Source organism: Leptosomus discolor, chromosome 2 (assembly GCF_034619465.1).
Source record: "Leptosomus discolor isolate bLepDis1 chromosome 2, bLepDis1.hap2, whole genome shotgun sequence".
Classification (NCBI taxonomy): domain Eukaryota; kingdom Metazoa; phylum Chordata; class Aves; order Leptosomiformes; family Leptosomidae; genus Leptosomus; species Leptosomus discolor.
This window is the reverse complement of record NC_141392.1, coordinates 78,583,902-78,596,553: the sequence shown is the minus strand read 5'-3', so window position 1 is coordinate 78,596,553 and position 12,652 is coordinate 78,583,902. Positions and strand designations below refer to the sequence as shown.

The window sequence follows — 12,652 nt, the reverse complement described above, 5'->3', positions numbered from 1 at the left end:
ACATTTTTGCCTGCAGAATTAACTGTTCTGCAATAAGTATGAGATCCTATGAACTCCATCGGTATTCTCAGCAACATCTGTAATCGAAATGTCCAGTTTTACTCTCAAAACTTCCTGACACAAAGTTTCACCAAATGGATTACAGACATTCTCAGTTCAACTTCAAATGTATACAATATCCAGTTTTGCTTCAGCAAAATTACTACTTAAGCAATTTTTATTTTAAAATTAAATTGTGATGACTCTTAATTCCTCACTAATCATTTGATGAAGTATTGCAGTTTAATGGACATTTTCATTAAAAGTCAAAATACATTATTACTTTGACTTGCATACTATGAAGAGATATTACTCCTCTATTAAAAAGATTCAATTGCCCCAGGGTAAGGCTGCTGGCTTACGTGGGGATTCCTGCTATTGAAGAACTTGCAGCAATATTAACTCTCCATCATGCCTTGGGTTTACAAATTAGATGCTCTCAGTAAGGTGAAGATAACAAATGAGAAGACAATGCAAAATGTTTTTTTAAGGCATTCCATGAGATTTAGGAACACAGCTTCTGTGTATAATATCTGTATTAATACTGGGTTTGGTGCATTGCTAACTGCCTCCAAAGCCTACAGTAATGGAAGCTACAAAGAAATGCAAAAATCAAAACAGAGCAAAACATTGAAGCAGACCTGAAAGGGCAGAAGGAAAAAAAAAAAAATGCACTAAGAACCAACACTTGCATATGTAGCAAGCTAAAACAAAGCTGAATTACTAACAAGAGCTATTTTTTGACTGCAGGCTACAAGCTGAGTCTCTGTTAGTCCCATGCTCAGCACGGAGAACTGGCGATCCTGTTGCGTTTGTTGCGTTAGCGGTCAGCCTCTTTGGTTTTGCTCATGCTTTGCAGACCTCATCCTGCATGTCGCTGTACCTCCTAGAAACTTTTGAGATTGTGTGCTTGCAAACTTCACACAGCTAAAAGCTAAGCCTGACACCTTTGCTGTAGGCTCCCTTTATAGACTATGGGCAGAAATAAGCACCTTTAGAATGCAGTTCACCCAATTATTTTGGATACCCTGTTCTGGGATACCATGAATTGCTTGCTGAGCAGTTTCACTCACACAAGGGTTTTTTTAATAAAAGCTAACCATCCAAGACCTCTCCAATGTATAGGGTCATTTTATTTTCAGTTAATACCAATGAACAAAGCAGCTATTCTTAAAGTTACACCTAGATTTATCAATTGTTCTCCAGCATACTTACATACCACCTACTTACAATACCCATCAGGCAAAGGATTTATTTTACCAATCAGTAAACACACAGGGATTGCCTTTCCCAACCTGAGCTCTTGGCTCAGGTGTCAGAGAGAGATGGACATACTCAGAGGCACTCATAGGTACTAAAAGCAGGTGTAAAGAATTATCCTTGGTACTTCCCATTCCTCTCTGAAGATTACAGTGACCATCTTGATGACTACAATACACACAATTCATCAATAGCTAAATTTGGGCTACAGGAATTATATTTCTTAGCAAGGCCTACAAAACTGAGTGCAACCATCTCTAGAAGTTCTAGTTCAACCTTTTAGAAATTCATAGACTGCCACTTTCCAAAAACTTTTATTTTGACAGCTTTCATTAGTAGCAAAGGCATGCCACTAACTCAGCACCTGCAATGTTGCTATGACCAACTCTTGAAATTCTCATGAAAAAAAAAGTTGAATCCTCACACCAAACATCTGTTCCACTAATCTTAATTACTTATGACAGTTCTGATCTTTCATTTCTGCAGCAGTAGCTACAGCATGTTAAGCGTCCAACTGTACAAACGTGCTTTGACAGATGCAGGCCAAAATGTCGATGGAGGAGAACAAGGCCAACTAGAAGAGGTAGGCAGCCATAAGTCTCCAGCAGAAACTGCTGAGTGAGTTACTGTACAATGTGCTTGTGCATCCACTCAACAAATAATTAATATATTTCAATAGACTGTCAAATCTTTAGCTGGAAAATAGACCTGGAGCATCATTTTGGCTTCTTTGGTCATCACAAACAGTGACCATAAATTTCACTGTCCCTGCAGATTAACAGGTATCTATGCTGATCTCAACTAAAGTGACGGCAACCAAGGCTACTGAAGACAGCAGGTTTATCCTGTGCCTTAGAAGTAGGACTACAGTGTCTGTAATGATCAGCATGCATTTATGGTTTCATAGCTGCCTTTTAACTAATTCAGCACACCTACATGCAGCTATGTGGTCATTTAAAGTACCAGTTCAACGTCAGATGTGAATCTCTCCTATAGTTCTATTTTAGACTCCCCGAAAATGAAAAGTAACACTTTATAAACAAACTCCAACAGGGAGGAAATGAGTCTCATCACACTCCAACATGTTCTGAGGCCCCCCTTAAATTTAATTTTAAAATAGCTGTCATTTATTTCTTCCCCTCAGCTCACAGAGTAGAGATCTAAATTTACCCCAACTCTGTGTGAAATCCCTGCTGAGAGTTGTAAAATGAGGTGTGTGTACGACCTCATTGAAGGAATATGTTTGTTTTTTCCCCTGTATTTCCCAAATTAGCTCATTTATAAACAGTTCTGAAAACAAAAAGGTCAAAGCCAATAAAAGAAGTCTATCTTGAAGAACACATTGAAGAAACCAAATGACATTCACATCACCTTGTAGGCATGTGTGTTTATTTCTTGGTTAGATTATATTAGATAAAGCATCTTCCCTAAGAATGCATCATAACACTTTGTGGAATTTCTCTTTTTGCCATTGACGGACACTGGCAGAGCTTCATAATTCTTAATTCTGAATTTATGATTCATAAAGAAATCTGTTTCTATATATGCATAGTGCAGCTTTATGAAACTGAATCTAAGTTACCACATAGAAATGAAGAAGGCTATGGCTAGCAGGCAGCTCACACCAGAGTAGGAGACTTTTGAGCCCAGTATCTGTACAGCCCAGTAAAACACATTTGTGATCTACAGCATCACTAACTAAAACGTTTATAAAGAAATTCTAATATGGCTAATTACATCTCGGTAAAGAGTCACTCCTACACATACATGAAATTGGACAAGCAGCAATACTCATTTACCTTTTGAATCACTGCCGCCCTAGCTTTTGCAGAAGGTGTTTCATTACATTGTCATCTCTGGATCACACAAAATCAAATTCACTTGACTGCAAGGTTTTCAAGACAATGAATTATTAACTGCCTTCTGCTATAATTATGTCTTTCAAAACCAAATCTTGGAATGATTAAAAACAACATGACATAACAGACTGGCTTGCTTGCTGATGTGAGTGTGCAAGTGAAGGAATGGGGTTTTTTTTTAATTTATTTGGGGCTACAACCTCCTGAACATGATAAAACTCCCTTATTTTGGTGCTGAGGGTGTAAAACTAATTTGCAAGTATCTGCCACAAAGAAGCAACTGAACAATTCAAACTTACTTAATTATATAGATCTAACTCATCATCTTATGGGGACACTTTAATTTGTTAATTCAATCCAATTCCTTTGCATACCGCTCCAAGAAGCTAGAGACAGAAGTGGACAGATGATTGCCTACTCTGGCGTCACATTCAAATACAGTAAAAGCTTAATAACACACAACAGGCTCCTGAAAGTCACTCTGATGGTTTTATATGACAGATTGTGTTTGCCTTCAAGTGTTTAAGAGCTGAATGCCTGTTGTGTTTACAGTTTGAAGGCCAGTGCCTTCAGCAAACCCATTTATCTGAACTTTCAGTTTTCTAAATGCAGTTCTTGTTATGTTTGTGTAGTCAAGGCTGCCCTGTATAAGCCATTAAATTTTTTTTTGCACACGCACAAACGTGAACTCAGTACGACTTTGCCCTTACAACGAAACCGAAGTGGAGTTGAGCTAAATACTGCAGTGTAGTGAAGAACAGATCTGGCCTTTATCTTACTGGGAAGGAATTTATAGCCAGCACCTATATAGCCACTGGTCAAAGCTCCTTTGGCTGCCTAGACCACATCCCAGGTAAATCCACACATGGTAACCACATTTCATGTCGATCACACGTTTCTGTCCCATTCTACTTGGACACTCACAATCTCTTAGCCAATTCTTCAACTTGATCCCACTTTATAAACTGCTGTTTCTCATAACGTAAGCATGGCTTCACAGATTGCCAGCAAATTTGCACACAATCAGAAATTAGACTTGGAAGCAATTTTTCACTTACACCTATTATTTATTCTATGCTTAGGACTTGAAAGGTACTTCATTTAAGATGCATGTGGTTCCTGATTCAAAGAGTTCACAATCTTAAAAAGGTTTGTATCTCACCAAGTCCTAAGAGCTAATTTTGTGTTTAGCAAAATTCTTGCAATACTCTAGACCCCAGTTATTTGCAACATTGCTACAATTCTGGGTGTGCTCAGAGTCACCATTTACGTCACACAAGGTACGGGGACATACCTTGTCTATGCTGTGGCAAAAATCATGCAGGACACATTGTGAAATGCAGACAGAAATTACTTTTTTTTAGGTTTCTTTAAAAAGCAAGATGTTAAGAGGAATTTGAAATAGTGATCAAATAGACAGAAGTTACTGTAAATACACAGATCAAGTCACACGCACAGAATTCTACTCATTCTACAAAGCAGCTCTTCACCAGAAAAGTAGCAAACATGAATGCATTTGTATAAAGATGGATTAGCAATTAAAAAAAGTCTTTGAATAACTATAATTATGCTAGTCAGATAAACCATAACTGTATCTTGTACTGTATGGAGAACAGAACACATAAATATACACAAAGCATCTGTCAAACATCTCAGAGGAGGTTTTTCTGAATTATCTGAAATTAATTCTAAGTTTTAATAGAACTTTCCTCAAAATGATGGGATTAAAATAATTCACCTTTATTTTAATTACATCAAAACCAAAGATTTATGTTGTGAACCCGCTTTTATACTTAGAGAATACCATGCCCTTCAACTTTCCTGAGGATTTTTTTTCAAGTGTTGTCTACTCCTCTTATCCCAGGAACAACAGAAAATCCTGTCTCAAACTCTGACCAACTCTGTTCACAGTGTGCTCCACTACTGCCAGGTTCGCTCTTCCCTTCTTTCTGCTTATGAAGTCCCTCTTGCTATAATCCCCAACTGTCTAGTAAATGTTTACTACACTGACATGAAGCAGGAAAATACTTTCCCCTCATTTCCTACAAACACAGAACGAAAACAAGGATAGATGAAGCAACTTCACTATGGCCACCCAGGACGTCAGAGAGAGAGAGAGAGAGAGAGTGAATCCTGGATCTCTCAAGTCTCAGCAAGTCTTTTAATCGTAAATCCTAAACAATGTTTAAACACAGGATAAAAGCAAGAAAGTCTGTACAAGATAGATCAATTATTGAATTAATTTGAAAAAAGCAGAATAGAAAACCTTTTACTTGACATGAACTCTTACCTAGAACATCTCTCTCATGTTCAGGGACGAGAACTTTCCATTTGGATTCCTCTGGGTCACTGAAGTCAATGTTGATTAACCGGTAATTTGGAGAATGACGGTTTGTCTTGAAAGTGAACACTGTCCCTTCATTGGTGATATATTCATACTCAGCCTCAAAGTTATCTATCAGCTTCACCCATTGAAGAATTCCTGCAAGATCAAACACATAATTTAAATTCTTCACCTCCTGAAACAAAACCTTTTAACATCTGAGGGCAAGGTCTTTCTGACAGTTGCTGTAGGCTCTTCCTTGAGCAACGGCAGTGAGCAGAAGAGGTACAGCTATCAAAAGGGCTGAATATGTACAAAGAACTTACAAAGAATTCTCCAGATGAATAGGCTGCTGTGGAAACACACAGACATGTTAACATACTGGTTTTGAGGAATTTCTAGCAAAATATACACAGAATACTGACACAACTATGGCTAGCATTTCACTGGCTTTCCTAAGGGGCTGCTGGAAAGCTCAGATGTTTGCTACAAAGGTGCTTCTACCACACTGACTGCCATCGAACCAACACTGCTGAGCACATCAGGTTCTTGCCAACAGAGCTCACAAGCCCCCACTTCTACATACTTCTTGGAATGAGAAGTCACACCTGAGTCAGAAACACCTGCACTAAGCTTTCAAGCTCAATTTTATTTTTAATAGCTTTTTAAAATTACTATTTAAATATAAAATATTATCTTTTTTTTTTTTTCCTTTCTGCAAAAAAAGTTACTTTTCCTCAAAGTGGAAAGTTTTCCATCCTCCTTAAAAGCCCAGAACTTCCTATAGAATAGACCTGATGCTGTTTGAATGAGTACAATAAACTTCACTACCAGGAATTTCCCTGTCAATTCAGAAACAACGTTCCTGAAGTCTTGTTCTGCAGAAGCTTGTCACCACCAACGGACAGCTACAGACAGTTAGCTAAAATGTTAACTTGTGGGTTTGTGAAGAATGAAATTGCATTTTCCCTATAAAAATTCAGGAATACCACACTCACCAATAGAGGTGCGCTTCTCTCAAACATGAACTGCCTCAGTTTATTTGCTCTATACCACAGCCTTAATCTTGACTCAACCTGCAGTTGGGACTGAAAGACTCCACTACTTTTTATTCACCTTTTACTGTTCTGCAATAGGTTTAGGGGTTAGTAGAAAGAAAAAGCAGCTAGGCTAGATCAGAAATGTGCTTGTTAATCTACAACGCAACCTATCAACCAAACTTACTATTATAAGCATCATATATAGCTATGCTTAAAAATCAGAATCCTTACTGATATGTGAAATTAAACTTTTATATCTTAAAATAAGATTTGGCACACTCTCTGCCTCTTTCCTAAAACTAAAGGTTGGATCTTTGCTTTTAAGTATAAACAAATAAACTGTGCATAAATCTATTCATGAAACTATAATATAATGTTTGTGTCAATAAAAGAGCACATCAGCTTATTTTACAATATTAAAAGCTAAGCAGAATAATGGAAGTAGATCATAGCTGAGCTGTAATTACTGCAAGTTTAAAAAAAGAAAAGACTAATTGAGGAAGCAGTGAGATGGCTAGGGTCATTTTAAACCCATTAAATGTAATAAGAGAGCATAGCCAGGCCTAGTACATTCATAAAACTCACATCTCTTAATTGCCGTTTTGGTTTAAGGGAAACTTCCTCGTCTCTTCATGCAAAGTGATAGATTAGCCAATTAAATTCCACTTTTCATACTGCTGTAACACAAACTTTCCAGGCAATCCAGTCAACTTAGTATCCTGCCTCTGAGTGAACTAATTGCACGTTAAACCTTGATTTTTGCTGAGATACAAAGTTTTGTGCGTCTCAAGAGATTTCATGTTGAAGAAAAATCCTAAGTCCCTCCAGTTGCTCAAAGTTCTGTAGAGAAAATCTGCTTTGATGCCCAGCAAAACAAAGAAAATGCAGCCTACAGTGAACTCTGATATACACCACTGAAACCGTTTTAAGGTGTCAAGTCACATGCACGAGCGTTCTAGTAAATAAAAACTTAACTGCAGTATAACACCATAACAATATTGGAAAATTTGTATTTTAGTATCTGACAGAAAGAAACCATCCTACTAAAGAAGAACAAGACTTCATAACAAGGAATCCCCAGACTGTTGAAAAAAAACTCAGGTTTTAAAACAGTGAATGTGCACAATAACTGTAGTCTCCATGATTGCAACAGAAGTTGGATTCTGTGAAGAAAAAGGACAATAATGTGACATTAGGGACTGACATTGCTGCTTTGCAACTCATTCATCCACTCCCAAATGAACAGCTAGTAAAAAAAGAGAGAGGGTTGCTATTCTACAGGGATGCACTAAGTTGTTATTACAAAATCAAGCGCATTCATCCTGTTAAAGTGGATGTTATATAGTTCTTAGAAGACAAATATTGCAGATGAATTACCCTTCAACCATAGTCTCACTGAAGTGGTTAAATACACTAGTATCTAGTCTAAGAGGCAGTAACGAAGCAATTACAGGCAGCTGAAAGAGACAGTTACTTCAGGTACATTCGCTACTGTACAGAGTATGTGCCCGGTAAGAGGAAGAAACCCTTTGCCATGAGACAGGTATCAGACACAGGAGGCTGCATCTTTATGGCTGGCAGCAGCTGATCCAGTGGTGCCCCGTGACTCAAAGGGATGTTCTAGCGTTGCCTTAGATCACTCTGTTTAGCTCTCTCCTTTGCGTTAGGAATAACAACCTGGTGACCAACATGGCCAGTTCCCCAGGCACTAATGTGACTGAAAACAGATTGGGGGCAGGGGGGAAGAACCACTTATCCCCAGGTCACACCAGTGGCAGCACAAGGGAGGAGCAGGCCCATGAAGCTTACAGCACTCTGGCCTTGCTGCTGAGTTGAGCCAACACCTAATCATTGCCAAAGAGGAGTTTGTCCTTCACGTTACTCCTAGCCTGCTGCTTCTGTTTTGCTTATCTGCCCTAGTAGTGAGCTGGTTCAACAAGTTAAATGATTGAAAAAAAAAAATTCTGCTGCAAAATGAAGTTTTCTCTTTTGCTGCCTGAACCAGCTCACAGCTTGGGCAAAGGACTGCCACTATGTACACGGCAGCCAGTACGTGCAAGGCAGTGGCAGAGAGAGAGGCTAAAGGGGAGCAACAACATTTTTCATTAGCAATAAGCCATAACATAAGCTTGACTGCAGCAAAACTGCACTCTCCCATTTTTCCCTCATCCATCAGCATGTCTCTACGTTCATGCTTAGTTTGGCATTTGCCCAAGTGACTAGTAAAGCTGATCAAATTAGCTCACTTAGAAGAAAACTAGACTGTCTCTCTTTTACAGGTTCTTTTCTCCCATGACAGATTAGCAAGTACAATCACTAACCAGAGAAGTGAAGATGCTGATTGATTCAAGAGGAAGGGATGGTGTTAGGTAATTCAGGGGCATGAGAAGCTACCTGGGACATCCCTCCTTTTGGTGGCAGCAATTGTCTAGTCTGGCTCTACCCATCTCATCAAACTACTCCCTCCAATACCAAAAACATCCAGGGGAATGGGCAAGGCAGATTTTTATTAAAGACAGCACATTACACCAGGAGGAGAGTTCGCTTGAACAAACACAATTTGAAGTGTAAAGCACACCTCATCAAATATTCTGTCTTCCTCAAAGTGTCAGGAATACATTTACAAGTCTGTCTAGATAGAGACACAAACATGCATTTCCAATTCAAACTCTGTGCAAGTAGATTAAGCATAACTCTTCTGTTTCTTCGTATCTGTCTTGTTTACATGTGTGACTGCTGAGTACTATAAAAGCTATCTGTGTGCAGCTCTCACCTGACCCGAATTCAGGATGGATGTTTCTGCAGTAACTGGTTAAACAGTCAAAAGCATGGCGAACTATGTACTGGGAGCCTCAAGCAGCGCTCACTTACACGTTCTCTATAAATGTGTAAGAGAGCGCACTCTTACAGAAGCTGAATGAATCAGGCTGAGAGCTGTCATCTAAGCATCAGAAGAGGATGTTCCAGGGACCAGGGATAAGCAAAAAAGCTCTTGAGTATGCAGTGCAGATATGGGAAAGTTTGCTTGATCATGGAGGACCCACATTATAACTTCTGGAAGAACAATAAAGGTATCTACACACAATCCAGATGGGACAACACAAAGCCTCCCAAGTAGCTTGTTTCAACACTGAGTCACATGCACCAATTCCCAAGGGACTTGAGAAAAAAAATCAATGAAGGTTATTGGCAAATACACAGCCATAGTCAAAAAACCAGATGCCTTACTTAAGTAAGGAAATACAGAGGTGAACTATGTGGTTTCATAAAACAAGAGGCATCTGGAAAGGGTTCTGGAGGGGTGGAGACTGATAGCCTTCCCAGGAGCTAGAAAATATGCAGGAAACAGGTTCAAAATAGAGCAGAATTAATGATAAAAGGCCTAAACCATAGTTTTCATATAAAATGATCATAAAAATACCTTATGCCTTACCTTAGAGAAAAGATGAATACACAAGAGCATGATAAAGTATATAAAACAGTGAGTGATTGGGAGCTGTGATGCCCATACCTTCTGTCAAAGCAAGGATGCCGGTCCTAGACAGGTCACAGACCACAGGCAGTTCCCCATCTCATGACTGAAAACTCATGTGATCAGTGCATCTACTCTTACCAAAAGGCCTGAGGTACATGCACAGATCCCATCTTAATGACTGGATGGATACTCACTTGCTGGTTACAGAATCACAGAATGGCAGGGGCTGGAAGGGATCTCTGGAGATCATTAGTCCAATCCCTCTGCCAAAGCTCTAGGTTCGCCTAGAGCCAGCTGCCCAGGACCATGTCCAGGCAGGTTTTGAATATCTGCAGAGAAGGAGACTCCACAACCTCCCTGGGCAGCCTGTTCCAATACTCGAAGTTTTTCCTCATGTTCAGGTGGAACTTCCTGTGCTCCAGTTTGTGCCTGTTGCCCCTTGTCCTGTCACTGGGAAACACTGAAAAGAGCCTGGCCCCATCCCTCTTGACACCCACCCTTTAGATATTTGTAAGTGTTGATAAGGTCCCATCTCAGTCTTCTCTTCTCCAGGCTAAAGAGCTCCAGATCTCTCAGCCTTTCCTTGTAGGTAGAAGAGATGCTCCAGTCCTCTAATCATCTTTGTAGCCCACCGATGGACTCTCTCCAGTAGTTCCTTGTCTTTCTTGAACTGGGGAGCCCAGAACTGGACACAGTACTCCAGGTGTGGCCTCACCAGGGTAGAGTAGAGGAGGAGGATCACCTCCCTCGACCTGCTGGCCACGCTATTCTTAATGCACCCCAGGACACCATGGGCCTTCTTGGCCACAAGGGCACATTGCTGACTGATAGTCAACTTGTTGTCTACCAGAACTCCCAGGTTCTTCTCTGCAGAGTGGCTCTCCAGCAGGACAACCCCCAACCTGTAGAGTGCATGAGGTTATTCCTCCCCAGATGTAGGACCCTACACTTGCCTTTACTGAACCTCATTATGTTCCTCTCTGCCCAACTCTCCAGCCTGTCCAGGTGTTGCTGAATGGCAGCACAGCCTTCTGGTGTGTCATACATGACCAAAAGTGAATGTGTGCATGGTGTCGTGTGGCATGCATATATCTATCCAGTTATCAGAACAGGAGAGGGACTACAGAGTCTCAGAAACAAGGAATGGTCTGCTGACACCCAAACAGTTCATGCAAACCAGTTCCTCCTCACCTCTGAAGCATGCCAGCAAAAAGGGCACCAAGGCCCATGAATGAGAGGTTGGTTACTATGATCTAGAGGCAGGTGAAGGATTCTTGCTTCAGTCTCAAACCCAAAACAAACAGCCTCTCAGTAACAAAAAGAACAGCACATGTATAAGCTATGACTTTAAAAAGTCCTCCAAAACCAAGATGAAGTATGGGCACTCAGTTCATTCTTCTTTAAAAGAAAGGAAGGGAAGGGGGATGTGAAGAACTGGATCTTGATAGAGATTTGTATGTTTAACCAGCAGCCCTCTGAGAATGTCTGTCTTTGAGGAGAGCCATTGAGAAGTGGCAGTTGTAGTCCAGGCTCCCTTATCCTTAACATCAGAGCCACTGAAAACTTCAGTTTAATTCATGTAAGCATACAATGAGACACATTTATTATACATGGGAAAAGCATGAGGTGAAAGATCTTGACAGATCCTTTCCTCTGCCAGTCCTTCCACTGAAACATATTGCTGAAGAGCTATAGATGCTTTTGCCTATATACTTTAAACCAGCCAGTTATCCATCATCAAATAATTGCATTACAATAGGAACTGCAGGTAGAGGATTTATAACCTTTATTTGATGGACAATAAAGCCAAGCCACACAACAGAAAATCATAATCCTACAGTCTTGACCCTTCTGCAATATTTAGGACAAAAGAAACATAAAGTGTATAGACAGAATTTTTAAACAAATGTTTTGGATCCACAGTAGATCAGAAGGGAAATTATATCAGTAAGCATCATAGATTAAGCCCTCAATCTTGTACTGGCCTCTGAACATTGCAAATTCATTGGTCTGCTGAGAGCTCTCTGTGTGATAAAGCAGGTTTGCAGCTGAACAGTGACAACTACAGGACAAGGAAAAGCTAATTTGAACAAATTGATTTTAACAGCAAGAACTGTCACAGAAAACCTGTTATCAACCATCTTTCAGACAGAAAGGATAGAGTGGCTGAGGGTCACTGTTCATCAGTTCACAAAATGTTCTCAATGCTTCTTTCCATATTTCATGGAAAGGCTAAATAATCCATTTGTGGCAAATAACCTCTTGACTGTGCCAGCTGGAGAGACAGGGTATAGTAATCAACTACTGGTTTTTTAGCTGATGTTCTGAAAAAAGTTTTCACAAAGTAAACACTCTCATTCAGCTTTTTTCATGTACTCTAGCAGTCAAAATTATCAGGTGAAGATGTAAATGTTAATGTCCATAAATTTATACTAAATTTTAACTTGTCAGTTATATTTTTTGTAAGACAGGTTTTCTGGAAATGGGGCAGTGCTGAGAATGCTCAGAAAGTAAATCAAGAGGTTTGGATCATAACAATGAGACAGGCTTTCTACTCAAAAAAGCCACAAGAAATCTCATTATAGTACATGCACTAAGCAGGTAAACTTCTACTCAAGGAAAGATTATGTTTTTTTCAACTCTTTTTCAACTCAGA

General features: G+C 39.7%; 1 protein-coding gene across 1 annotated transcript in view; it reads right to left on the bottom strand.

Moving 5' to 3' along the window:
* The window catches only part of PREP (prolyl endopeptidase), a 104,793-nt gene that overhangs the window by 44,945 nt on the left and 47,196 nt on the right, over positions 1-12,652 (bottom strand). Inside the window, exon 8 of the mRNA XM_086461335.1 lies at positions 5,449-5,640. Within this exon, the coding sequence (XP_086317461.1) occupies positions 5,449-5,640 (192 nt within the window). The remainder of the gene's footprint in view (positions 1-5,448; positions 5,641-12,652) is intronic.